We start from the raw sequence: 27,591 nt of genomic DNA on the forward strand, positions 1-27,591 counted from the left end.
CTGACAGTTTGCCTGTCGATACTGTTAATCACTTTTTATTGATTCAAAGATAGTCGGTATGGACGAGGTGAAAGGTGTCCCACAGGGGTCGCTTTTAGGTCCTGTACATTTTACTGTCTATATAAACAATGTTGGTCTATCTACAAAACATTGTGTATGCTATTGCCCCCAAGGTCGACCAGGCTGTTTCAGAGTTTCAATTTAGATGTACCAGATCTGGTACCTGGTCTCAGAAATGGCTAACTCTAGAGATCCCTTCAATCGGAGTTGGGTAGATCTGCTTTTTTTCTTTTTTTTTTGCACGTTATGTATGGAATGTCCAATGCACTTTAAAATTGGAGGAATTTGTGCCTCTAGGGCAAGTGTCCCCAATTTTTTTCTTGAGAGGATGGTCAGGCCGGAACATAATTATAAATCATTTGTAGGCCTACACTGCAAATTGACCGCAAGAAGCCCAAAAAAACAGATATAGTAGTTGAAAAAAAACTTTATTAAATTGGGATACGTTCACATATCCCTCTTGGGAACAGATACTTGGGAACAGATTTCCTCAATTAAAATCACTAAGTTCCTGGTCATTTTATAGTCTTATGTCGAGCAACAAAAATGTATATGTATATACAGTGGGGAGAACAAGTATTTGATACACTGCCGATTTTGCAGGTTTTCCGACTTACAAAGCATGTAGAGGTCTGTCATTTTTATCATAGGTACACTTCAACTGTGAGAGACGGAATCTAAAACAAAAATCCAGAAAATCACATTGTATGATTTTTAAGTAATTAATTAGCATTTTACAGCATGACATAAGTATTTGATCACCTACCAACCAGTAAGAATTCGGTCTCTCACAGACCTGTTAGTTTTTCTTTAAGAAGCCCTCCTGTTCTCCACTCATTACCTGTATTAACTGCACCTGTTTGAACTCGTTACCTGTATAAAAGACACCTGTCCACACACTCAATCAAACAGACTCCAACCTCTCCACAATGGCCAAGACCAGAGAGCTGTGTAAGGACATCAGGGGTAAAATTGTAGACCTGTACAAGGCTGGGATGGGCTACAGGACAATAGGCAAGCAGCTTGGTGAGAAGGCAACAACTGTTGGCGCAATTATTAGAAAATGGAAGAAGTTCAAGTTGACGGTCAATCACCCTCGGTCTGGGGCTCCGTGCAAGATCTCACCTAGTGGGGCATCAATGATCATGAGGAAGGTGAGGGATCAGCCCAGAACTACACGGCAGGACCTCGTCAATGACCTGAAGAGAGCTGGGACCACAGTACCAAAGAAAACCATTAGTAACATACCATGGAATAAAATCCTGCAGTCCAGAGAAGGAATAGGAGAATGTGGTCTGATGAGACAAAAATAGAGCTTTTTGGTCTAAACTCCACTCGCCGTGTTTGGAGGAAGAAGAAGGATGAGTACAACCCCAAGAACACCATCCCAACCGTGAAGCATGGAGTTGGAAACATAATTATTTGGGAATGCTTTTCTGCAAAGGGGACAGGACGACTGCACCGTATTAAGGGGAGGATGGATGGGGCCATGTATCGTGAGATCTTGGCCAACAACCTCCTTCCCTCAGTAAGAGCATTGAAGATGGGTCGTTGCTGGGTCTTCCAGCATGACAACGACCCGAAACACACAGCCAGGGCAACTAAGGAGTGGCTCCGTAAGAAGGATCTCAAGGTCCTGGAGTGGCCTAGCCAGTCTCCAGACCTGAACCCAATAGAAAATCTTTGGAGGGAGCTGAAAGTCCATATTGCCCAGCAACAGCCCCAAAACCTGAAGGATCTGGAGAAGGTCTGTATGGAGGAGTGGGCCAAAATCCGTGCTGCAGTGTGTGCAAACCTGGTCAAGAACTACAGGAAACGTATGATCTCTCCAATTGCAAACAAAGGTTTCTGTATCAAATATTAAGTTCTGGTTTTCTGATGTATCAAATACTTATGTCACGCAATAAAATGCTAATTAATTACTTAAAAATCATACAATGTGATTTTCTGGATTTTTGTTTTAGATTCTGTCTCTCACAGTTGAAGTGTACCTATGATAAAAAGTACAGACCTCTACATGCTTTGTAAGTAGGAACACCTGCAAAATCGGCAGTGTATCAAATACTTGTTCTCCCCACTGTATATATACACTGTGTGTGTGTGTGTGTGTGTGTGTGTGTGTGTGTATATATATGTATATATATATATATATATATATATATATATATATATATATATATATATATATATATACAGTTGAAGATGGAAGGTTACATACACTTAGGTTGGAGTCATTAAACCTTTTTTTTAATCACATTTACGTAACCATTCAGACCCTTTACTCAGTACTTTGTTGAAGCGCTTTTGGCAGTGATTACAACCTTGAGTCTTCTTGGGTATGACGCTACAAGCTTGGCACACTTGCATCTGAGGAGTTTCTCCCATTCTTCTCTGCAGATACTCTCAAGCTCTGTCAGGTTGGATGGGGAGCATCGCTGCACAGCTGTTTTCAGGCCTCTCCAGAGATGTTTGATCGTGTTCAAGTCCGGGCTCTGGCTGGGCCACTCAATGACATTCAGAGACTTGTTCCAAAGCCACTCCTGCGTTGTCTTGACTGTGTGCTTAGGGTCGTTGTCCTGTTGGAAGGTGAACATTCGCCCCAGTCTGAGGTTCTGAGCGCTCTGGAGCTATCACATCCTGATCTGTTTCAACTGTCTTTGTGATTGTCTCCACCCCCCCTCCAGGTGTCGCGCATCTTCCACATTATCTCCTGTGTATTTATACTGGTGTTCTCTGTTTGTCTGTTGCCAGTTCATCTTGTTTTCAAGTCAACCAGCGTTTTGTGTCTCAGCTCCTGCTTTTTCCAGTCTCTCTTTTTCTCGCCCTCCGGGTTTAGACCCTTGCCTGTCCTGACTCTGAGCTCGCATGCCTGACCACCCTGCCTGCCGTCCGGTACCTTTGCTCCACCTCTGGTTTACTGACCCCTGCCTGCCTTGACCTGTCTATTGCCTAGCCCTATTAGATGATTAAACCATTGTTAATTCGACGTTGTCTGCATCTGGCTCTGACCTTCATACCTGATAGTACGAACTGGCCATGACTGACCAAGCAGACCCGGGCCAGCTGCGTAATGCCATTTCCTCCCAAGAGGCCTCAATTGGTAGGCACGAGGAATTGCTTCGTGGTCTTATGGAGGGGGTCCAAACATGGCTGAACGCAATGACTGGGTGTTGGACATGCTGCTGGAGCAATTTCGTGGGTTTTCTGTGGGGCAGCCTGCCACGGTGGTAACCTCACCTCCCCTCAATAACTCGGCAGTTAGCAGTGCCACTCCACTGGCCACTCCACTTTCCCGTGAGCCCTGGTTACCTCCCCCGGAAACGCTTTAATGGAGAGCCGAGCACCTGTCAGGCATTTTTAGCTCAGTGTGCCCTCAATTTTGAGCTTCAGCCCCCCTCCTTCCCCTCGGATCGCTCCAAGATAGCCTACCTCATCATGCTGATGTCTGGGAGTCCTCTCACCTGGGCTTCCGCCGTATGGGAACAACAGCCGGTCATGTGAGTGAGTCTGGAGGGGTTTGTGGGAGAGTTGAGGAAGGTTTTTGATGCCCCGTTCTCCAGGAAAGAAGCTGCCAGGAAGTTAATCCAGCTCCGGCAGGACGCCCGCAGAGTGGCCGACTATGCTGTGGTTTACCACATGTTGGCAGCGGAGAGTGCGTGGAACCAGGAAGCACTGTTCGACATCTTCCTGCACGGCGTCTCGGAGAAGGTTAAGGACGAACTTGCAGCTCAGGATTTACCCACGGATCTTGACTCCCTCATCGCTTTGACCATCTGCATCGATGGGCGATTGTGGGAATGACGGATGGAGAGGAATTTAAATTTCGCTTGCACGTCCAGGGATTCCACCTCGCCTCTGAGTCATCTCGGAAGTCCCAGACGGTTCTGTTGCCAAGAGCACCCAAGGTTTCCCGACCTTCATCGAGAGTCACCGAAGACGGCAGAGGCACTGTTTCCCTAGCCTATACAACTAGGCAGAGTTGGCCTGTCGCCAGAGGAACGGTAACACAGGATCAACACAAGGAGCTGTCTGTATTGGGGGCTTTTGGTAATTTTGTGTCCTCTTTCCCGGTAAAAGACCAGTTTCACCGGTAGGAGAAAGTACTCTGGTGGGCCATATGGAGAACTTTTCTGCTTCCCTTACTCGCACCCCTTCCCGTCAGTTTGTGGTGGAGGCTGATGCTTCGGATGTGAGACCATCCTTCCGAGACCATCCTTCCCACCTCGTGCCTGGCAACAGCACTCTGCTGGGGAAAAGGGAAATTGGTCCGGGAGGCGCAGCGGTCACAGCCGAACCCAGGGGGGGGGGGCCCAGATAACCGGATGTTTGTGCCTTACACTGTCTGCTCTGCGGTCCTGGAGTGGGCTCATTCCTCCAGGCTTGCCTGTCACCCGGGCTCTCGTCGGACCCTGGCCTTCGTGCGACAACTGTTTTGGTGGCCTACTATGCTTCTGGATGTTGCCGTGTTTGTCACCACCTGCACGGTCTGCGCACAGAGCAAGACTCCTCGGCAGTCTCGGACTGGTCTTCTCCAACCACTGCCTGTCCCTCACCGTCCTCATATCCACCGTCCCATATATCCCTGGATTTCGGGCAACACTGCCATCCTGACTGTGGTCGACTGATTTTCCAAAGCCGCCCACTTCATTCCTCTCCCCAAACTACCCTCGGCCAAGGAGACGGCCCAGCTTATGGTGCAGCACATCTTCCAGATCCACGGACTCCCGGTGGATATGGTCTCCAACCGGGGTCCACAGTTCTCGTCCCGGTTCTGGAAGGCGTCCTGCACACTCATTGGGTCGTCGGCTAGCCTGTCCCCCTGGATTCCACCCGCAGTCCAACAGCCAGTCGGAGCGAGCCAACCAGGACTTAGAGACGACTCTTCGCTACCTTACCACCTGGAGTCAGCAACTGGTATGGGTTGAGTACGCTCGCACCACCCTTCCTTGCTCTGCCACAGGTCTCTCGCCCTTTGAGTGTTCCTTGGGATATCAGCCTCCGCTCTTCCTCGAGCAAGAGGAGGAGGTCAGCGATCCCTCTGCCCAGATTTGAATCCCCCGCTGTCGCCGTACCTGGCAGAGAGCCCAGGCCTCTCTGTTGAAGACCACTTCCAGGTATAAGCGACAAGCGGATCGCCACTGGACACCCTGCTCCATGCTATCGGTTCGGACATAGGGTATGGCTCGCTACCCGGGACTTGCCCCTCCGGGTGGAGTCCCGTAAACTTTCCCACTGTTTCATCAGCCCATTCCCCATCTCTAGAGTCATTAGCCCCACTGCTGTTTATCTTTTGTTAACCCATACCCTCCGTATTCACCCTACTTTCCATGTGTCTAGGATTAAGTCCGTGTCTCACAGCCCTTCGTTTTCTGTTTGCAGGCCCACCCCTCCTCCACGTGTCATCGATGGCCATCCAGCATACACGGTGAAACGCCTCCTGAGTGTTGGATCACGAGGGGTTTCTAGTACCTGGTTGGCTGGGAGGGTTATGGCCTGGTGGGGATGTGCTGGGTCCCCGCTAGAGACATCCTGGACCCAGCCCTCATTGCCAACTTAGCCTAGAGGTAGCCTAGTGGGTAGCCTAGTGGTTAGAGTGTTGGACTAGTAACCGAAAGGTTGCATGTTCAAATCCCTGAGCTGACAAGGTACAAATCTGTCGTTCTGCCCCTGAACAGGCAGTTAACCCACTGTTCCTAGGCCGTCATTGAAAATAAGAATTTGTTCTTAACTGACTTGCCTAGTTAAATAAAGGTTAAATACTTTTTTTTTTTTTAAACAGATATGCGCCCAGGCAGACGAAATCTGCATCTGGGTCTTAACTTCATACCTGATAGGAACAGGTTTTTATCAAGGATCTCTCTGTACTTTGTTCCATTAATTTTCCCTCTATCCTCTCTCAGTCCGTTTCACTGAAAAAAGCATGAGGCTGCCACCACCATTCTTCACCGTAGGGATGGTGCTAAGTTTCTTCCAGACGTGATGCTTGGCATTCAGGCCAAATAGTTCAATCTTGGTTTCATCAGACCAGAGAATCATGTTTCTCATGGTCTGAGAGTCCTTTACGTGCCTTTTGGCAAACTCCAAACAGTCATGTGCCTTTTACTGAGGAGTGGCTTCCGTCTCGCCACTCCACCATAAAGGCCTGACTAGTGGAGTGCTGCAGAGATGGTTGTCCTTCTGGAAGGTTCTCCCATCTCCACAGAGGAACTCTGAAGTTCTGTCAGAGTGACCATTGGGTTCTTGGACACCTCCTGACCAAGGCCCTTTTTTAATTGACATGTTTTATTTATTTCACCTTTATTTAACCAGGTAGGCTAGTTGAGGTCAAGTTCTCCTTTACAACTGCGACCTGGCCAAGATAAAGCAAAGCAGTGTGACACGAACAACAACACAGAGCTACACATGGAATAAACAAACATACAGTCAATAACACAATAGAAAAAGTATATATGCAGTGTGTGCAAATGAGGTAAGATAAGGGAGGTAAGGCAATAAATAGGCCATAGTGGAGAAATAATTACAATTTAGCAATTAAACACTTGATTGATAGATGTGTAGAATATGAATGTGGAAGTAGAGATACTGGGGTGCAAAGGAGCAAAAACAAAATAACAGTATGGGGATGAGATAGTTGGATGGGCTATTTACAGATGGGCTATGTACAGGTGCAGTGATCTGTAAGCTGCTCTGACAGCTGCTGCTTAAGTTAGTGAGGGAGATATGAGTCTCCAGCTTCAGTTTTGCAATTCGTTCCAGTCACTGGCAGCAAAGAACTGGAAGGAAAGGCGGACAAAGGAGTAATTGGCTTTGGGGGTGACCAGTGAAATATACCTGCTGGAGCGCGTGCAACGGGTGGGTGCTGCTATGGTGACCAGTGAGCTGAGATAAGGCGGGGATTTACCTAGCAAAGACTTATAGATGACCTGGAGCCAGTGGGGTTGGCGACGAGTATGAAGCGAGGGCCAGCCAACGAGAGCATACAGGTCGCAGTGGTGGGTAGTATATGGGGCTTTGGTGACAAAACGGATGGCACTGTGATAGACTGCATCCAATTTGCTGAGTAGAGTGTTGGAGGCTATTTTGTAAATGACATCGCCGAAGTCAATGATCGGTAGGATAGTCAGTTTTACAAGGGTATGTTTGACAACATGAGTGAAGGATGCTTTGTTGCGAAATACGAAGTCGATTCTAGATTTAATTTTGGATTGGAGATGCTTAATGTGAGTCTGGAAGGAGAGTTTACAGTCTAACCAGACACCTGGGCATATAGAGTAAAAGGAGCAGGTTTCTGGGCGCGGTAGAATAGATTCAAGGCATAATGTACAGACAAAGGTATGGTAGGATGTGAAAACAGTGGAGGTAAACCTAGGCATTGAGCGACGATGAGAGAGGTATTGTCTCTAGAGAGGTATTGTCTCCTTCACCCCCGATAGTTAGTTTAGTTTGGCCGGGCAGCCAGCTCCAGGAAGAGTCTTGGTGGTTCCAAACTTCTTCCATTTAAGGGGACCTTCAAGGGGACCTTCTTCCATCTTGGGGACCTTCAATGCTGCAGAAATGTTTTGGTACCCTTCCTCAGATCTGTTCCTCGACACAATCCTGTCTCGGAGCTCTACGGACAATTCCTTCAACCTCATTGCTTGGTTGTTGCTCTGATATGCACTGTCAACTGTGGGACCTTATATAGACAGGTGTGTGTCTTTCCAAATCATGTCCAATCAATTGAATTTACCACAGATAGATGCCAATCAACTTGTAGAAACCTGAGCTCAATTTCAAGTCAAATCGCAAAGGGTCTGAATACTTATGTAAATAAGGTATTTCTGTTTTTTGCAAACATTTCTAAAAACCTGTTTTTATTTTGTCATTATAAGGTATTGTGTGTAGATTGATGTGGAAAAATTGAAATTAATCAATTTCAGAATAAGGCTGTAATGTAACAAAATATGGAAAAGTAAAGGAGTCTGAATACTTTCCGAATACACTGTGTATATATATATGTAAAGTATCAGTCAAAAGTTTGGACATGCCTACTCATTCAAGATCAAGATCAACATCAACTGTTCAGAGGAGACTGCGTGAATCAGGCCTTCATGGTCGAATTGCTGCAAACAAACCACTATTAAGAAAAGAACACCAATAAGAAAAGAGACTTGCTTGGGCCAAGAAACACGAGCAATAGACATTAGACTGGTGGAAATCTGTCCTTTGGTCTGATGAGTCCAAATTTAAGATTTTTGGTTCCAACCGCCATGTCTTTGTGAGATGCAGAGTAGGTGAACGGATGATCTCCGCATGTGTGATTCCCACTGTGAAGCATGGAGGAGGAGCTGTGATGGTGTGTTTGTGCTTTGCTGGTGGCACTGTCAGTGACTTATTTAGAATTCAAGGCACACTTAAGCAGCAAGGCTTCCACAGCATTCTGCAGCGATACGCCATCCCACCTGGTTTGCGCTTAGTAGGACTATCATTTGTTTTTCAACAGGACAATGATCCAACACACCTCCAGGCTGTGTAAGGACTATTTGACCAAGAAGGAGAGTGATGGAGTGTTGCATCAGATGATCTGGCTTTCACAATCAACCCATGGGATGAGTTGGACCACAGAGTGGAAAAGCAGCCAAAAAGTGCTCAGCATATGTGGGAACTCCTTCAAGACTGTTGGAAAAGCATTCCAGGTGAAGCTGGTTGAGTGTGCAAAGCTGCCATCATCGCTACTCTCAAATATAAAACATGTTTATTTTATATAAACATTTTTGACCCCCTTTTCTCCCCAATTTCGTGGTGTCCAATTGTTAGTAATTACTATCTTGTCTCATCTCTACAACTCCGTACGGGCTCGGGAGAGACGAAGGTCGAAAGCCATGTGTCCTCTGAAACACAACCCAACCAAGCCGCACTGCTTCCAACCCGGAGGCCAGCCACACCAATGTGTCGGGGGAAGCACCTGGTGACCTTGGTTAGCGCGCACTGCACCCGGCCCGCCACAGGAGTCGCTGGTGTGCGATGAGACAAAGATATCCCTACCGGCCAAGCCCTCCCTAACCCGGACGACGCCCTCCCTAATTGTGCGTCGCCCCACGGACCTCCCGGTCGCGGCCGTCTGCGACAGAGCCTGGGCTCTGCAACAGAGCGCTAACCCAGAGTTTCTGGTGGCACAGCTAGCGCTGCGATGCAGTGCCCTAGACCACTGCGCCACCAGGGAGGCCCATATAAAACATAGTTTGATTTGTTAAACACTTCTATGGTTACTACATGATTCCATATGTGTTATTTCATAGTTTTGATGTCTTCATTATTATTCTACAATGTAGATAATGGTACAAATAAAGAAAAACCCTTGAATGAGTAGGTGTTTCCAAACCTTTGACTGGTACTGCATATATTCCGTGTGTGTATATTTACACTACCGTTCAAAAGTTTGGGGTCACTTGGAAATGTCCTTGTTTTTGAAAGAAAAGCCAATTTTTTGTCCATTAAAATAACATCAAATTGATCAGAAATACAGTGTAGACATTGTTAATGTTGTAAATGACCATTGTAGCTGGAAACAGCTGATTTTGAATGGAATATCTACATAGGCATACAGAGGCCCATTATCAGCAACCATCACTCCTGTGTTCCAATGGCACGTTGTGTTAGCTAATCCAAGTTGATCATTTTAAAAGGATAATTGATCATTAGAAAACCCCTTTGCAAATATGTTAGCACAGCTGGAAACTGTTGTTCTGATTAAAGAAGCAATAAAACCTGCCTTTTTTCCTTTGAGTATCTGGAGCATCAGCATTTGTGGGTTCGATTACAGGCTCAAAATGGCCAGAAGCAAATAACTTTCTCCTGAAACTTCTCAGTATTCTTGTTCTGAGAAATGAAGGCGATGCGAGAAATTGCAAGAAACTGAAGATCTCGTACAACGCTGTGTACTACTCCCTTCACAGAACAGCGCAATCTGGCTCTTATCAGAATAGGAAGGGAAGTGGGAGGGCCGGTGCACAACTGTGCAAGAGGACAAGTACATTAGAGTGTCTAGTGTGATTAACAGACGCCTCACAAGTCCTCAACTGGCAGCTTAATTAAATAGTACACGCAAAACACCAAGCTCAACATCAACAGTGAAGAGGCAACTCCAGTATGCTGGCAACTCCGGGATGCACAAAAAGTGTCAAAGAATTTTTCGAAAATGTCCTTTCTGAATTTAAAAGTAATCCTCGAAGTAATCATCTAGTTTTTCAAAAGTATCTGTAATCTGATTAAAATATTTGTGTTGGTAAAAAGTTGTAAAACAGTTTTGTAATCCCTTACATGTAACGGATTACATGTAACCTGTTACTCCCCAACCCTGCCTATCAAGTACTTCAGAGTGTTGCTCCCCACCGACGCCCCCTGCTGGTTCAAGTCAATTCAATCATCTTTATTGTCCCGCAAAAAGCAATTGTTGCTGGGCTTAAATAATGACAGGTAGGGACCTCCCGAGTGGCGCAGTGGTCTAAGGCACTGCATTGCAGTGCTAGCTGTGCTACTAGAGATCCTGGTTTGAGTCCAGGATCTGTTTCTGGAGGCCACGACCGGGAGACCCATGGGGCGGTGCACAATTGGCCTCATTCTAGAGCTACGACATAACGTGATTTTTTTTTTTAGAGTTCCCTGTTGTCTTGAAAGCACCATCAATCCAGAGAACGGCAGATTTTGATGACAAAATTTGCCCACGAAGTACCGCCACGCCAGCTGTGAGCACAGCACAACAAGGTGAGTCCAAAAATGTCTTGTATGCTGCTGCATAAATTACGTAATATTTCAGGGAGATATGTATACTGTAGGTAAGAAAGTAATACTAAGTGTATGTTGTGTAGTAGGCTGTTAATAGCGTAGTAAGCTGTTAATGTGCCTCACCCTAATAATTTGGTCTATTTTCACCTCTTAATTTCACCTACTGTTCTGACTTGGTGGTGCACATGTAGCCTATAACCTGTTTTTGAGAAATGTAATCAGTGAATATTGTAAGAGCTTTCCCCCTTTATTTATCCTACGGTTCTGACCTGGTGTACAGGGAGAACACTGTAAGAATGGCCCATGTTCTGAATTCTGTCGCTGTACATTTCAAAAGTTCTGAACAAATAGTTGTAATGAATACGTCCATCCTAGCTCGCTCATTAATGTCTTTATCGAAATTACGGATTGCCTCTTATCCATGTGTCGTCCCCTTATGCCATAGTTTGTACATTTCAATTGTCAGTAGAAACCACATTTGCAAGTCAGCCATATCAGCTATGTTTTTTTAAAGGCAGTAAATGAGGCTGAATGAACTGTTTCGCTGCCAGACAAGGCTCTGCTGATAGCCAGGTGTAGCAGTGGTAAGGTGTTAGGACTGAAGGCCCAAACAGTTTGTGGGCACCGTTTGTCACCATTATAGTGCAATTAATGTATTGTTTAGTGTTGTGTAGTGGCTTTGCTGACATGCATCCCACATTTTTGTTTTGTTTGCCCCACCAAGATTAACATTCTTAAATTGCCACTGGACAGAACACTGAGCCAATCACAGCACAACTAGAGAACATTGCCAACACCTACACTCAGTACACTGGGAATTGTCATAGACACCGGGAATCTTCACTTTCAACTGATCTTCCTCAACATTTGATGCCACCTACGTTATCACTCCTTTCAACGGTGTCCAGCTCTGGAGAGCAAAATAAGTCACATTTCTTGTCCCTAATTACGTGATCTGGAGCACCGCTCCCTCTGGGCTGAAGAAACACAATAAATCATCACTAGTCCACTCCTAGTTACCTTCACCAACTCAACAGTTCCCAACCTCTTCTCCACCCAACCACCACATATGGATCAGCCAAAATGCAAGGATCCATTCTCTCCACAAATTGTATTCCCACAAGGCCAGAATCATCCTTTGCATCCTCGGACCAAGGCCCGACCTCAGTGGTTCTCACTGCAGGAACTTCATCCACTCTCTAGTCAGGTTCCATCACTGAGCTACAGGAACACGTATCCCTCTTTTTGCACTTGACACCAACCTTCCTCTACACACTGCTTCCCTCTACACTCAACAGTTATCACTGCACCTGCCACTAATTCATCCTCACTCTCCATTTCCTCAAGTTCTACCACAAGTTCTGTAAAATCCCTCATTCCATATTCCCTCAACCATTTCGTTTCCTTTTTTCCCTTGTCCATTATCTTCTCCTTCACTAGATCTTTCAGAAGGCCTGTGTAATCCCAAACGCCATGTCTATTCATAATATGCCCCACTTTCTTCCTTATGCTCCATCTTCTCCAAATCGCTCCCGTTCTCCAAACATTTCTCCCTAGACAACCTCTCCAACGCCATCCGCCATATGGGAACAATCCTTCGAGTGAGCTCCAGATTTATTATGTATTCATTCAGCCAATTCTGTTGCAAAACATTTCTTAAGCAAGCAGAATGAAACAGAGGGACCTACCTGAATGTCCAATAGAAACACATTTTAGTTGCAACTGGCAGAATGAATACACCCCAGCTGTACAGAATAGACACTAGAAAAGGTCCGTCAGAAAACCTTAAATTACATTCAGAATCTGTCCATCCCTTGTATGCTTATGAAACTATTTCATTTAATTCAGGTTGGACGCCACACTGAAAGTCTTGTGAAAGGTCTAACCCTGATGCAAAAAAACCCAGAGCATATTTTGGCTTTGCTATAGTCTACACAGACCCTAAAACGACAAGGTTACAGGTAACTGATGATTGACATTCAGAGCTGCCCTGTAATATCAATGAACAGCCACAGACAACACTGTAAATATTGTTACTATTGATTTGTTTCAGGTTGAAGGATATAGGCAACGCACTGTCCGGATGGAAGGGTCCAGATGATGCCATGACCTTACAGTCCCAGCGATTTCAGATTGGAGACTACCTGGACATCACCGTCACCCCTCCTAACAGAGCAACCCCTTCTCCTGGGGCACGAGACCCTATTGATACCAGAAGGCCTGCCTGGGGTTCAACATGTCCCCCAATTGCATAGAAGTAGGAGATCAGTGTTATTTTATTTACTGACGTTTTTTTTAATCATCAAATTGTTATGTAGAAATTAACCATACTACCATGTCTTCCTTTGGGATTTTTTTGTAGTTTGTGTATGCAATTGTCTCACTTGTTATAATTGATTGCTATATTGTTAAAAATACCACTCAATCCTGAACTAAGCCATCATGTTCATAATTATGTATTTATTAGTGAGATTACACACAGACCAATTATACACATAGAAAACTACGAAAATGCTAAATCGACTGAGTATTCATGCATTTTGAACAGAAGGACCTACACAATTAAAAAGACCAAGACAAAACATATGTACAGTTCTTAAAGGTGAAAATAAAATAATGAGTCAATTTGTGCCGGGCTGTTCCGCTAACATTTCACTCCTTGTACTCTGTCATATGCCAATGTTTAGCATGACAGCAGTGGCAAGGAGTGAATGATAGCTAAACAGACTGGCACCCAGGCCTATTCAGGGGAGTCAATACATAGGACCTCACTCAGTAGTGTTGAGCCCTTTGGGAGGTTTAAGAAGGCAGGGATTGTCATTGTACTTCAGATCAGGTACGTGTCTTTGACAGGACCTTGTACATGGCGCTGGTTCCTACTCCCTGCACATGCTCCAGCCTCTTTAACTCAGTCAGACACAGGAAGTACATGGGGGCCTTGGTGCCCACCCCAGTGATCCTCTTCAGCTCCTCCATCAGAAACCATGCAGGGCCCGCATCACCACCTGAAGGAGGAGCAACAGCGTCACAATAAGATGAATTTCAGAAGGACAGTCACTTAAGTTCCTGAGAGTGGCATGGAATGCAATGAAAAAAAAAATGTAAACGGCACCCCGAGTGGGCATAGTTGTATGTCTCCACAACATCATTTCAGTGAGTTAAGTTTGAATGGTTTACAAAAGCAGTAAGCCGTGACTGACTGTGGCCTCGCTCCTCTTTGGCACCGTTGATCTTCTGAATGGCCTGGTTGAGGCTGGACAGTGGAATCTGTCTCAGATAGCTTGGAAGACTGAGGAACTCCCTCTCGGACACCACAGCCAGACTCTGAGCCCTGGAGGAACAACACAGAGAAAGCAGAGGTATGACTAGTAATTTCAAGTCAAGTAATCTATTGATATTGGGGACAGTTTAGCTTTTGAAGATAAGCTAATAATAACCATATTCTACATTCTTTGTTGACACCGTAAGATTTTACCTGTTCTCTTTCCCTGTTGCAGTGTGGAGGGTTGAAGGCTTGAGGTGTGGCTGAACTACTGCTGTGGGGAGCTTCTTGCTCTGGGAAATAAGCTGCAAGATGAAAGACAAACCCATCAGAACCAGTCAACACAGTAGTTATAATTACAACGCTATCTAAAAGTTTCAAACATTCACACTTAGTAGTACAGACAAAGCCTTTTTCTCCACTGTCTGTGGACAGGGAAGGCACAGTTCCCATATCTACTCCATACTCTGAATCCCACAAGTCTCCAGTCCACTCACCTTAAAGATGTCCTGTGTGACAGAGCTTAGGTCCGGCATCTCAGGGGTGGACGGCTCAGGGTAGTCCCCTCTGACCCGTGGGGTCCCCAGGTTGAATGTCTGGGTGGGACCATCTTGATCCAGGAAAGAGAGAGGGGGCTCTCCTGACCCCATAGTCTGCTCTCCACTGGTTCCACCACCACCCCTCTACAGTCAGGGAGATGAGAGACAGTGAGGCAAAATATATACACTCAAACTTAACTATACCAACATCATCAGCAACAGGGGGAAAGTAAGCACTCAAGGGCCTTTATAGCAGTTTCAGCTTACATAGGGTAGAGAGCTGCCCAGAAAGGACTCTAGGCTTGGCATCTCTGGTGTAAGTTTTTCCTCTGTACATCCAATGATTGATATCTCTGACACATTATATGACCAGGCTTGACTGGAGCCTCTATTGGAGGTTGGAAGTTCTGAGTGATCTTGGTCTTGATCTGCCTGTGTGTTTCTCTCACCCTGTAACAACATGACAGTTACTCACTATATTTGAGTGAAATTTGTAGTTTATGGTCTATGGTCTCCATAAATAGATAAATGCATAAACAAACAGACATGTTGACCAACTGACAGTAACACACACCTTTCTGGTGCTAAGGAGTCTGTTGATGTATGGTGTCTCAAATGCTGGGACCTCAGGGGTGGCTTGGTGGTTGCCAAGGTGACAGGGGGACTCTGGGTCAATCTCTCCCTGCAGAGGAGGGGACAGAGCGTGTCGCTGAGACTTTGTTATCTTCAGACCTGGGGTGCAAAATGCAGGCGGCTCGGGGGACTCCATGGTAGCCAGGCTGTACACCATGGAGTTTGATGGTGGAGTGGAGAGGACATGTGCCGGTCTCTGTGACATTGCTCCCAAGCCCAAGGACACTGCTGAGCTGTTAACAAAACAGCACCATTCATAAGACTAAGAGCACAGGACATTCTACTTAACAAGGCTGACTTATTAATTTTTGTAGGAACTTGGGTTTAACTTTGGAAGCTGTTAACCAGCCAAGTAGTGGATTTGAAAGTCAATCAGAGACAGACAGAACAGTATTATACTACACACCTGAGAGGCTTTGTGGGCTTCTTGCGCTGCAGGTCCATGGTGAAGTCATTGTTGAGACACACAGTGTGTTCCGTGAGGCCAAAGTCGACCATGCGGGGGGTCAGGAGGTCGTCATCTTCGTCCATACGCAAGGTGCACTTGGGCGTTTTGGGCATGGGCGGCTGCATGGCTAGGACTAGAGACGGCAGAGGGAGGGTCATCATGGGCATGGGGGCCTCAGCGCTGGAAAACACTGTGCCACCCAACACCCTCTTCAGGTGGATCTCCGACAGGCCGAAGTCAGAGAGCTGGGGGGTGCGCAAGGGGTCAATGAAGGGCGGAGGGGGCATCTTCAGAGGGCTCACTGAGGTGAGGTATCCCTCTCCTTCCTCCTGGCCCTCCTCTCCTCCCTCGGTCTCACCCTTGTCCTCTTTCTCTGAAGCTTCTGCCTCCTGGCCGCTCGACTCTGTGGGAGAGAGACAAGATATCTAGATAAACCAACAGGTCAGGAGGAGAAAATTCAGATAGAAATGGGCAATTCCACAGTAACAGATTGATGCTGAAACTCAGATTTTACACATTAAAATGTCAAACAAAAACCAATGATTGCAAAGTTAAAAATCATACAACTACGCATAAGGACTAATTTGTGCCGTCATTCTGTTACCAAACTTTGCATCTGCACTGTTCAAGTAAATTTGTTTATGTCAAATCTTCTGTTGAAATTGTTACAAGTCCTTTTGCATTGAACAGCCTCAATTAGTCAGGCATGGACTACAACATGTTGAAAGCGTTCCACAGGAATGCTGGCCCATGTTGACTTGCCCATCCACCCTCTGAATGGCACACATACACAATCTCAAGGCTTAAAAATCCTTCTTTAACCTTTCTTCCCCTTCATCTACACTGATTGAAGTGGCTTTAACAGGTGACATCAATAAGGGATCATAGCTTCAACCTGGTTAGTATGTCATAGAAAGAGCAGGTGTCCTTAATGTTTTGTACACTGAGTGCATATCAAGTAAACCAAACCAAACACTGAATGATTGACATACTACGTGAAGTGTTAAATAGAGATACTTTCCTACCTGACTGTTTCTGTGTGCTCTTAGGCGCTCTGTAGCCGTATTTTTCATAGTGTCTCATCAGTCTCTGGATGTCCTCTGTGGTCCTCTGCTTCAGCACCATACACATCTTTATAAAGCTCCTCAAATCATTCTCCCCTGCCTGCTGGCGCACCAGCTGCTCCTTCACCTGGCCCTGGGCATGCAAAACAAGCCAGTTATGTAAATATCTGTATACTAATGAATCACATAGCTATATAAGCTACACAGAGCTGTTCAAACAGCTCAGCAGGTGCTAAATTGACAGTTACCTTGAGTCCCCTGACCTCGGAGTGCAGCTCTTGCAGAACTCCCACTGCACCCTCAGTGCTATGATCTGAAACACGATTTTACAGTATACAAGAATAAACTAGTCACTGGTGGTGCATTGACTGACTAGACACGTTAGCCGAAATAAAATTTGCGTGGAAGTCTGTTTCATAACGTTACCTTCATCGTCGTAGTTCTGGTGTGCCTGTTGAAGACTGGCAGTTTCGGTCTCCAAATTCACGGCTAGGTTTCGCAACTTAGTGAAAAAACGTGCCGACGAGTCCATTTGTTTGCATATATGTTTCTAAAAGTAGTATTATCTTCAACGGCAATATAATCAATTTTCGCTGTCTGTTTACGTTCATACCAGTTGAAACAGGAATATTTTTCAAATTTGGCGCCACATCCGGAACCTACCGGAAGTAGGTTTATTCAGGACTCTCAAGACCGAAGAAGAGAAAGCATCTCGAGCTAAATGCAATTCTGCCACCTGTCGTCCTTGACGACTTCGATATATACAGTATCTTTTGTTAACGATATGGTCAAGAGATCATTTTAGAATAATTGTGTGGTGGACTCACAAAATAATCAATAAGCAAACTTCAAAGCCAAGAGTTTGTAATACACTTCCAAAGGATTTTTTATTTTTATTTTATTTATTTATTTCACCTTTATTTAACCAGGTAGGCTAGTTGAGAACAAGTTCTCATTTGCAACTGCGACCCGGCCAAGATAAAGCATAGCAGTGTGAACAGACAACACAGAGTTACATACGGAGTAAACAATTAACAAGTCAATAACACAGTAGAAAAAAAAGAGAGTCTGTATACATTGTGTGCAAAAGGCATGAGGAGGTAGGCGAATAATTACAATTTTGCAGATTAACACTGGAGTGATAAATGATCAGATGGTCACGTACAGGAAGAGATATTATTGTGCAAAAGAGCAGAAAAGTAAATAAATATAAACAGTATGGAGATGAGGTAGGTAAAATTGGGTGGGCTATTTACCGATAGACTATGTACAGCTGCAGCGATCGGTTAGCTGCTCAGATAGCAGATGTTTGAAGTTGGTGAGGGAGATAAAAGTCTCCAACTTCAGCGATTTTTGCAATTCGTTCCAGTCACAGGCAGCAGAGAACTGGAACGAAAGGCGGCCAAATGAGGTGTTGGCTTTAGGGATGATCAGTGAGATACACCTGCTGGAGCGCGTGCTACGGGTGGGTGTTGCCATCGTGACCAGTGAACTGAGATAAGGCGGAGCTTTACCTAGCATGGACTTGTAGATGACCTGGAGCCAGTGGGTCTGGCGACGAATATGTAGCAAGGGCCAGCCGACTAGAGCATACAGGTCGCAGTGGTGGGTGGTATAAGGTGCTTTAGTAACAAAACGGATGGCACTGTGATAAACTGCATCCAGTTTGCTGAGTAGAGTGTTGGAAGCTATTTTGTAGATGACATCGCCGAAGTCGAGGATCGGTAGGATAGTCAGTTTTACTAAGGTAAGTTTGGCGGCGTGAGTGAAGGAGGCTTTGTTGCGGAATAGAAAGCTCTAGATTTGATTTTAGATTGGAGATGTTTGATATGAGTCTGGAAGGAGAGTTTACAGTCTAGCCAGACACCTAGGTACTTATAGATGTCCACATATTCTAGGTTGCATTTGTAACATCCATGAGTAACATTTTTTCTATACCTCTTTAAATTTACTTTAGACTCACTTCCTTTGCTTATTTTGTTATGTTTTATTTCACCTTTGTTTAACCAGGTAGGCTAGTTGAGAACAAGTTCTGATTTACAACTGCGACCTGGCCAGGATAAAGCAAGGCAGTGCGACACAAACAACAACACAGAGTTACACATGGAATTTAACAAGTGTACAGTCAATAACACAATAGAAAAAAAGAAAGTCTATATACAGTGTGTGCAAATGGCGTGAGGAGGTAAGGCAATAAATAGGCCATAGTAGCAAGTAATTACAATTTAGCAAATTAACACTGGAGTGATAGATGTTCAGATGATGATGTGCAAGTAGAAATACTGGTGTGCAAAAGAGCAGAACAGTAAATAAAAACAATATGGGGATGAGTGCAGAGAAGGTTAGAGCTGGGAGGTGGAGGGACCTTCTGACAGATGAGTAATGGAGCACAGTAATGGAGCACAGCAAGTTTACAAGTTATTCTGAATATCAAAGGTATGTACAGTGGATATGGTAAGCTGATATTATGGTTAGTTAGTAGATATTGGCCTACTGTATCAACTACAGTGGAGTATTGGCCTATAATTTGTATGCCTCTTCTTTCCTCAGCACCAGAATCAGTTGGCTGTTTCACAATGAACATATATTTATTAAGTAAATCCATCTAGTTCTAGCCATGGCAATGTTTGGCAAGGTGCTGGAGCCGGTGGGCTACATGCAGACCATGAGGACCCTTGTGGAGGGCATCTGTACCTACCTGGGTGGCAGTGCCTTAGCTGACGAGACAGACCTGGCCATGAAGAATCTGGACTACATAGACCAGGAGCTGGGTGCTGTAGGGCAGGGCCTTCTGACTGGCCAAGAGGTCCATCTCCTGGAGGACGACCTGGCCGCGGTCTACTACCAGCTGGGCGTGGCCGTCAGGGCACAGTCGGAGTTCACCAAGCGGGAGACAGAGGTGTCCTCCAGTACGTCCTGGAGCACCGGCTGGCGAGGCAGTTGACAATGCTCCACAGCAGGCTGATGGGGGTGTCGGCACTGACGGACCAGCCAATCCTGCTGGAGGAGCTGGTCCAGAGCCACAAGTTCAACCGCTGGGAGATGAGGGAGTTCTGTGTCCAGGTCAGTGGGGGTCAGGGCGTGGTCAGCCATCAGCACACAATGCCCAACAGGCAACAGTTATCATTATGTTCAACTCTCAATATCTCTAACCATTGAATGTGTAAATCATTTGTACACAGTGTATGGAGTTTAACAAAATTAGACATGAAGTTCAAAGAACAAAATTGTTTACCTGGGAGCCATGCTTTGTCCAACTGTCAGACTAAAATAGTTTGTAAAATAGACATGAAGTTAATGATTTTCTAGCCTGGTCACAAATATGTTTGTGCTCTTGCCAACTCCATTGCTGTCATTGTCAAGCCAAACATTTTTGGCATGATAGCACAAACAGACTGGTACTCAGGCTAATGATTTTAACCCTAAATGTTTTACCCTAAAAAAGTTACAGGTTGTGTTGTTATTCAAAATATTTTGCGATAATTGTAATGCAGTTGCATATCCAAAGCTCACCCCTATCTAGTCCAACACTTGGTACATCACACCGCAAAATTAGGTCAGATGTCTGTTTGCATTGCTCTCCTAAGCGAGCAGAAAATGTGTGTAGAGAGAAAACCTTATTTCACCTTGGTAAAAATACAACCACATCTGTTATGTTAACCTTGGATAACTTATCAGGCACAAACATAGCAGCAAAATGTATGATGCTTGATACTGATTAAATACCTGCTATTTTAGGCACTCTATGATCTTGAAGAATCATCCCAGCCATTGCTGTTGCAGCAGATTTTTCAAATCATAAATAGCTTTGTGCTATGCTTCTCCAAATGCTGATTCTACAAAATGCCGTCTGTTCAGTATAGTAGCGCACCAATCATCCAAGTGGGCCAACACTCTACCATTTTGAATCTTTGAATCTACTGAACATGAGTCATATAGTCACAGCATAGAACTTGGGTTTTGTTCTATCAGCCTCTCTTCCCTTTCCTTGCAGGTGAACTTTGTCCTGGGCACGGGTCTGCTGTGCCTCTTCACCCAGGCCTTGCTGACAGGCTGAGACCAGGCCCTGCTGATGAAGACCTGGTCTGATCACATTGGCGCCCTCTATGGGAAGATGAAGACTGATAGGGGGCGCTGTTCGGGCTACTTCCTGCAGCAGGCGGAGAAAGATGTGCGTCAGCAGTTGCAGGAGGTCATGCAGAAGCGTTCAGCCCTCGAGGAGGCAGCAGCTGGCATCTTTAAGATCCTGGAGAACAACTACGACTGGCTGCGCTGGGCTGTCATGGTGCACTCTGCCGTGGGGCCCTTGGATGAGGACGAGGGCAGGTCCGGGGGACCACTCTACAGCCCAATCACTTCCTGTCCGTATTGTCTGAGGCACCCTGCCCTCATGTGGTGGCCTGCTACCGTGACATGCCCAGCTCGCTGGATAAGAGCCGCATCCACCAGCTGATCATGGACCTGGAGTGAAAAATCCCCAACCCGCCTCCAGATGTGTACGCCTCTATCGAGGAGGACCCGGGGAAGGCCCGATGGTACATGGCCTCTCGCATGCTGAAGAACCTGCAGGAGGGTCTGTGCTCCGCGGTGGACATCCCCGTGGTGCCAGACAATATGGAGATGAAGTGTAACTTCCCCCAAGCATCCTACTACCTGTACGGGTACAAACACAGGCTGGCCTCGGGCACCGTGTGTGTGTTTGGATAAGAGAAAGGGGGTCTGGCTAGGCCTGCAGGCTGAGGCTCAGCTGCTGCAATGCTACATCTGCTGAGGCTGGACACACATGAATGCACTACTTTTAAAAAACTCCAGATGTTCATAGTCAACTGAAACCATGTTTTCCTCTTTATTTCTGCTGTTTCATGCCGGTAGTTTCATAACCAAATTGCCCTTGTATTATGTCATTGACATTTCTTCACAATAAAGGAAATTAGAAAAACAAAAAACAGTTCTAATACTATTTCTTCACAATAAATACATTTTCAAAAACCGTTTTTTCTTTAGCATTACATGTCTCGAAAAACACTCTTACTTAAAGCAACAATATCATATACTGTTTTGGATCCACCCAGAGAGGATCTAGAGTATAACTATTAGTAATCCAGACTAAGGGTTGTATGATGCACAGTTTAACAAATAAATAACAATGAAATCTTTATATATATAAAGTATAATACAATTTTAGACCAGTCTACACAATACCAAGTCTGAGCTACACAATACATAAGTGGTCACAAATCCTGGTCATGGAGAGCTCCAGGCTGCACAGGACTAAAACACCTAGTTCTACGAACAGAATAAGATGTGTTAGTGCTGGGCTGGAACATAAGCCTGCACATCCTGTACCTCTCCAGAACCAGGCTTAGTGACCACTACTGTTGATAAATGGCCGCACTGTACTAGAGATGTCGCACATATTCCTTGTCCTGCTGTGAAAACTTTTCCATGTCTCTCCTGATATCAGGGAAGCCCTGTAGAACCATCTGGAAGCGTTCTGAGGACAGGGAGAAGAGCTGGCAGGTGGTCAGAGCTTGAACCGTGGCCAAACGCTTTCCTTTGGTCATGAGGCAGGTCTCTGTAAACCAGTACGGCATAGAACAACACAATATAAATTTATTACACAGCATATCAACTAAGCCCACTGTTCCTTGTCATATCCTGCATAGTCCCAAGAGATGAAATCAGCAAAACAATGTAGAACAGGAGAATAAGAATAACAACTGTGGGGGGTTGGGTCTTTTTCAATTATGTAAGAAAACGGATGGGGGATGAGGTTTGACAATCAGAATTTCTAGATTACCCAATCTCTTGTGTGATGAATAGAATGATATTCTGAACAAATTAATGAAGGAATAAATGAATGATGCTGGATTGAGCTACTCGGATCTGAGCCTGACCTCCAAAGTAGTCTCCATCAGCCAATTCCTGCGAGAAGGAGTCTGTCTCCACCAGGACCTGGCCGTGCTCGATGAAGAACATGCGGTCTCCGGGTGCATTCTGTTGGAAGATGACATCATCCTCTTGGAAGACTTCATGCTGAAACTGGAGGAGAACGGTGTTCAGGAAGTTGACGTCTCGGTTCTGGAACATGGGTACGTTGTTCAGCAGGCTCAAACACATCACTGTCAGAATCTCCTGTATCACACACACAGAGCTGTTTTTCAGATCGTTTCATAATAAAGTTCCACAAATAGAACATTGACAAACAGAAGTTCCACAAATAGACAGGCAGGTCCCACTACTAAACAAAGGTGTGATAACCAAAGGAAACCATAGGTAGGTAGAATGTAGTTACGTACTTCATGTAGTTACATACTTATACTTATAGTGGTACAATTGTGTGACTATTGTATAAGGTCTGTGTAATGTACAGTAGGACCTAAATTGTATAGAATAAAATAGAATATAATATGATCGACTCAAGTACCTCTCTCAAAGCTGAGGAGACTGAAATTAGAAAGTTCTTTTCGTCAAACCATCTCCCCCCATATCGGGCCCCGTAGTACTTCTGGATTCGAAGTCGAAGGTCGTTAGGAAGCTTCAAGAAGGTCATGTAGTCGTCTAGATGATTCATCTGTGGATTATCAGACATGGTGGACTTTGAATGATATACCATTACAATCAAAAGTGACATATCAATAGAGTTCCTTGCTTATGTTATCGAGTTTGAAGCCGAGTCGTCGGTGTTAAAGCCAAGGCTTTACATTTCCATTATACGTAGTATACCTTATCTTTGTAGGCCTTTGCTGCTTGGTCTACGTTGGTTATGATGGCAGCAGCGTTGGCCACCAGTACAGTGTACATGAGAGCCCCAGACAGCATACTGGTCATGACCACCCACAGCTCCACCTCATCTAGGGAGCAAAACACCCGGTACACACATAAATACAGTGTAAAACTTGGCTATTGAACTCCGGGCAATACAGTCTTGGAATAGCACGGGTCTAATATACTGTATGAGTATATATGAAAGACATGCTCTATTGTGTCAACAGAATATCAACAGGTTATCAGCAGTCCTTACTTGTTGGTGACTCGTTGGAGCCATAGGAAATTTGGATCATATGAGAGAGAGCACGAAACACTCCAAAGGAATACTTCTCACCGACCGTGGCATTCTGGAAAATATCACATTGTTTATATAGGGTGAACTAACCCTTTAAATGCAGCCAAAACCTTACATGTCTCAGTAGGTGTGGGGCTTACCATCAGCTTCTCTTGTCTGACCCAGCAGTCAGATGGGAACTCCTCCAGCATCGGGACAAAGTACTGGATACAGCCGTTCCAGTGGCACAGCAGAAACATCATCATAAACAAAGACAGTATGCGGAAGAACAGCTGAACATACTCCAAGTTGGCATTTGAAACCTATGGAGAAAGAAACAAAGGCACTCAATTAAAAGATGGAAATAAAAATGAACTAATTGGACTGCAAAGATAATCTAGAAGTAATGTGTACACCATTCAAAAGTTATTTTCCTGTCCTTCGTTGTATTCATTTTTAGCCAAATGTATTTGTAGTACAAGGTTTGACTTTGTGGTATTTTCAACATTGGGAGATGGTAGCATACCAGAACTTACCTTTTCAACTTCATTGAAGAAGCGGACAAGCCTGGAGACTCTGAGGAGCCTGACAAGGCTGATGATTCGGACAAACATGAGGATCCGCACCATTCTACTGGCTTTGGAACCTGAGGTGGAGGTGTCACTGTGGGATTGTAACTCCTGTCACAATAAAATACAGAAATAAAAAAATATTTAAAAAATATATTGATCTTACAATAGACTGGAACTAATGTATAACAGCGTGATGATGGATTTATCATAATTTATCATTACCGCTATTAATAGTATGTAGCCAATTGGGAATGCTGCAATCACATCTGGTATGAACCAACTCTTTAGGTAAATCACACGGATCTTTTTGATATCCAGTATAGCCACCTACGGAATTGAAAAACAGACAGTTTCAGTTGATTGTTATTAGTGCTTGGCAGCATTCCTCAGACAAATGAATGAATACTTCAACAATGCAACTGAAGCTAAATGTTTGGAGATTCTGGCCAAAATGAAACGATACAGTGATGCCATCCAGAATGTACGTCAGAAGCTACTAATAGAGAAGTGCATTACTATAAATTTGACAGGGTCGTCAATTGGCCAAACTTTCAGATTAATATTTGACACCAGTTTGGCATGAAATTGAAACAGAATAAGACACAACCTGGTGCTTGATCAGCCTCTTTACATGCGTATTTCCTTCTTATGAAATAAAAAGTGTCCACAGTCATGTTTCATCATGTTTCATCATCTGTGCACAGTGCACTTCAGAACATATTTACTAAGCATCTTGCTCCCCAGTAAAGTTTGAGCCTGTTATTTTCATGTGAGAATATAACACAAAAGCAACCCTAATCTGTATAAATAGTTATCTCTGAATCGTTATCTTAAAAAAAATTCAATTCGCTCTTGCAAATAACAGCTGCAGGTTTAGCACATGGGCCAGGGTTTCAATTAAGCTGTCCCTTCACATGCACTGAAACGAATACAGAAAGGGCAGATTGGGTTTGCATGCTTGTGGAAAGGGATTATACAACTATCACAGATTGGGTCTGGTCTGAAAATAGAGTAAAGTCAGCGCCTCATTACCTCACTGTCCTCAGAGATGATACCCATGCGAAAATTCAGAGCCACATCCATCAGAAACAGAGTGTCTGAGAAGACATTGAAACCTTCCCAGCCCACTCCACTGTACCCGTCTAAGAAAGCTATCTCCATGGGGATCCCAATCAAATTCAGGAATGTGATGGCAACCATACACATGATGTAGTAACTCCTACAAGACACAATAACAAAGGGTATGTACATGATTAAAGTCATGCACACACGCATTTCTTAGAATCACTGTTAGAAACACCCTTTAGTGTTTTCTTTGGCATATACCTAAGGTCTTTGCTGTTTTTGCTAACTTTGCTGTGTTGTTCTTTGATAGACAAAAATGCCAAGACATCCCTTAGGTCTAACTTTGTTGTGTTGTTCTAGGACAGACAAAATGCCAAGGCAGCAAAAACAGTAGCTGGAGAAGAATACCTGATGGGGCTGAATGGGTGGATGACCCAGACTCCACTCTGCAGCTGGCGTATACATTCCTTCTCCACAGCTATCTCGCTGCCGTACACAGATAGAGACTGCCTGTTCAGCTGAGGCAGAAATACAGCTTTCCAACCACAGGTGCTGGCTGTGCGTCTGCCGACAGGGGCTTGGGAGTTTTCCATGCCAGAAGGAGCACACGGTTATTCTGTTCAGCTGACTGCGCTGGCCATCCTTCTCTGGGCTGCTGAAGAGTCGAGTCTAACTTTGCTCTAAACTGACCTGTCTTTTTGGTCACAGGGTAATTTTCCATCACAGCTCCTGTGGACGGGGCTTATTGAGGCGGTGTGGTGGGAGGAGAGCGGCTGCCAGACTTTCCTCTCCCCCTCTCTCTCTCTCTCTCGCTCCCTCATCCTTTCTCTCTCTCTCTCTCCTCCCGGCTCATCAACTATTCAGTATCTCCGCTTCATGCAAGCATGAATCAAGCCCAGTTAAAAGACAAGGCTGGATCACATTAATACTGAATACAATGGGTGGTTTTGAATATCACAATTATTGTCATCTGAACTACACAACTAGCAGGGCACAGGGTGAGGTTTAGTAATGGTAACAGTAGACTATTGAATAATTAAAATAGTAATTTAACCAGGACAATAGTTACATGTTAAAACTATAACAGCAAATTTGTTATAAATTATAGGCTAACAACTTTCTTGTTTTTTATTGGTTTTGGTATTTTAACATATTTTGTGCACACATACTTATCTGGGATGCTATCTCATGGGATCTGTGTATGTCTGTATATTACATTACAATGCTATTTCTTCTGGCTCCCAGTAAATGCTTGATGAGGGTCAGATGAGGTCACAGTGTTGTCAGAAATGAAAGCTTACTAGTGTAACCGGTAAAAGGAATGAACTCCTGCCAATCCGATTTAAGTAAAGGTCACACAAGACAAAATTACACTCATTCCAAATAACATGGTCGATATCAATCGACTGGCCTAATGTATTTTTATGCATTCTATTTTTGATGCAACCTGAGTACCACAGGAGGTTGGTGGCACCTTAATAGGGGAGGACTGGCTCGTGGTAATGGCTGGTGCGTAATTGGTGGAATGGTATCAAATACATCAAACACATGGTTTCCATGTGTTTGATGCCATTCCCTTACTCCGTTCCAGACATTATTATGAGCCGTCCTCCCCTCAGCAGCCTCCACTGCTGAGTACATCAACAATTTATTTCAAGACATGCCACATCCAAAGTTACACTGAATTTTCTCGTGTTGGTTTGCCTTTATGAAAAAGTTATTTTAGTATACAAGAAGAATGCTGGATTTTTTTTTCACATGCAGTCTTGTTTTAATCTTCCATAACAATATGAATGGATATAGCATTTTCTTCTTCAAATTGTTTTTATTACATTGTCAAAACAATTCTAAATGTAAGAAATTAATCCACAGTTTACAATATACAGCATACCAGTATCTGTTCATTTTATTTACAAAAAATGTGTAACATTGTTTGGTTCTACATTGTTTTTTAAACTAAGTGTTAGTGAATGGTGTTGTGCGAGGCCCCTTCACTCAGTTATCTCCTCAGTTTTCCCTCTGCATATCTTTAGGTTTGGATTCACTCTGTTGTGGTGCCTCTGAAAAGAAGAAAGTTATATATTCTTTGAATGAAGAGTGAGTGTTACATTTGTTGAGACATAAAGCAGCAGAAGAGGG

The 27,591-nt window shown here is 44.5% G+C and overlaps 2 protein-coding genes across 2 annotated transcripts; both read right to left on the minus strand.

Annotated features, from left to right (window-relative positions):
• Positions 1-13,264: 13,264 nt before the first annotated feature.
• Positions 13,265-17,462, minus strand: ska3 (spindle and kinetochore associated complex subunit 3). The gene is made up of 10 exons (XM_024408875.2): positions 17,197-17,462; positions 17,019-17,083; positions 16,732-16,903; positions 15,665-16,109; positions 15,200-15,491; positions 14,893-15,075; positions 14,584-14,769; positions 14,300-14,391; positions 14,025-14,155; positions 13,265-13,829 (listed from the first exon to the last, which is right to left on the minus strand). Exons 1-10 carry the CDS (start codon positions 17,300-17,302, stop codon positions 13,657-13,659), a joined length of 1,845 nt encoding a protein of 614 aa, XP_024264643.1. The 5' UTR covers positions 17,303-17,462; the 3' UTR covers positions 13,265-13,656.
• A 4,130-nt stretch (positions 17,463-21,592) lies between these two features.
• On the minus strand, positions 21,593-26,257 carry LOC112240607 (potassium/sodium hyperpolarization-activated cyclic nucleotide-gated channel 1-like). The gene is made up of 10 exons (XM_024408884.2): positions 25,861-26,257; positions 25,420-25,606; positions 24,610-24,714; positions 24,352-24,495; positions 23,977-24,138; positions 23,795-23,888; positions 23,497-23,624; positions 23,198-23,344; positions 22,668-22,905; positions 21,593-22,345 (listed from the first exon to the last, which is right to left on the minus strand). Exons 1-10 carry the CDS (start codon positions 26,043-26,045, stop codon positions 22,170-22,172), a joined length of 1,566 nt encoding a protein of 521 aa, XP_024264652.1. The 5' UTR covers positions 26,046-26,257; the 3' UTR covers positions 21,593-22,169.
• Between the last annotated feature and the right edge of the window lie 1,334 nt (positions 26,258-27,591).

This window comes from Oncorhynchus tshawytscha, linkage group LG03 (genome assembly GCF_018296145.1).
Source record: "Oncorhynchus tshawytscha isolate Ot180627B linkage group LG03, Otsh_v2.0, whole genome shotgun sequence".
NCBI classification, from domain to species: domain Eukaryota; kingdom Metazoa; phylum Chordata; class Actinopteri; order Salmoniformes; family Salmonidae; genus Oncorhynchus; species Oncorhynchus tshawytscha.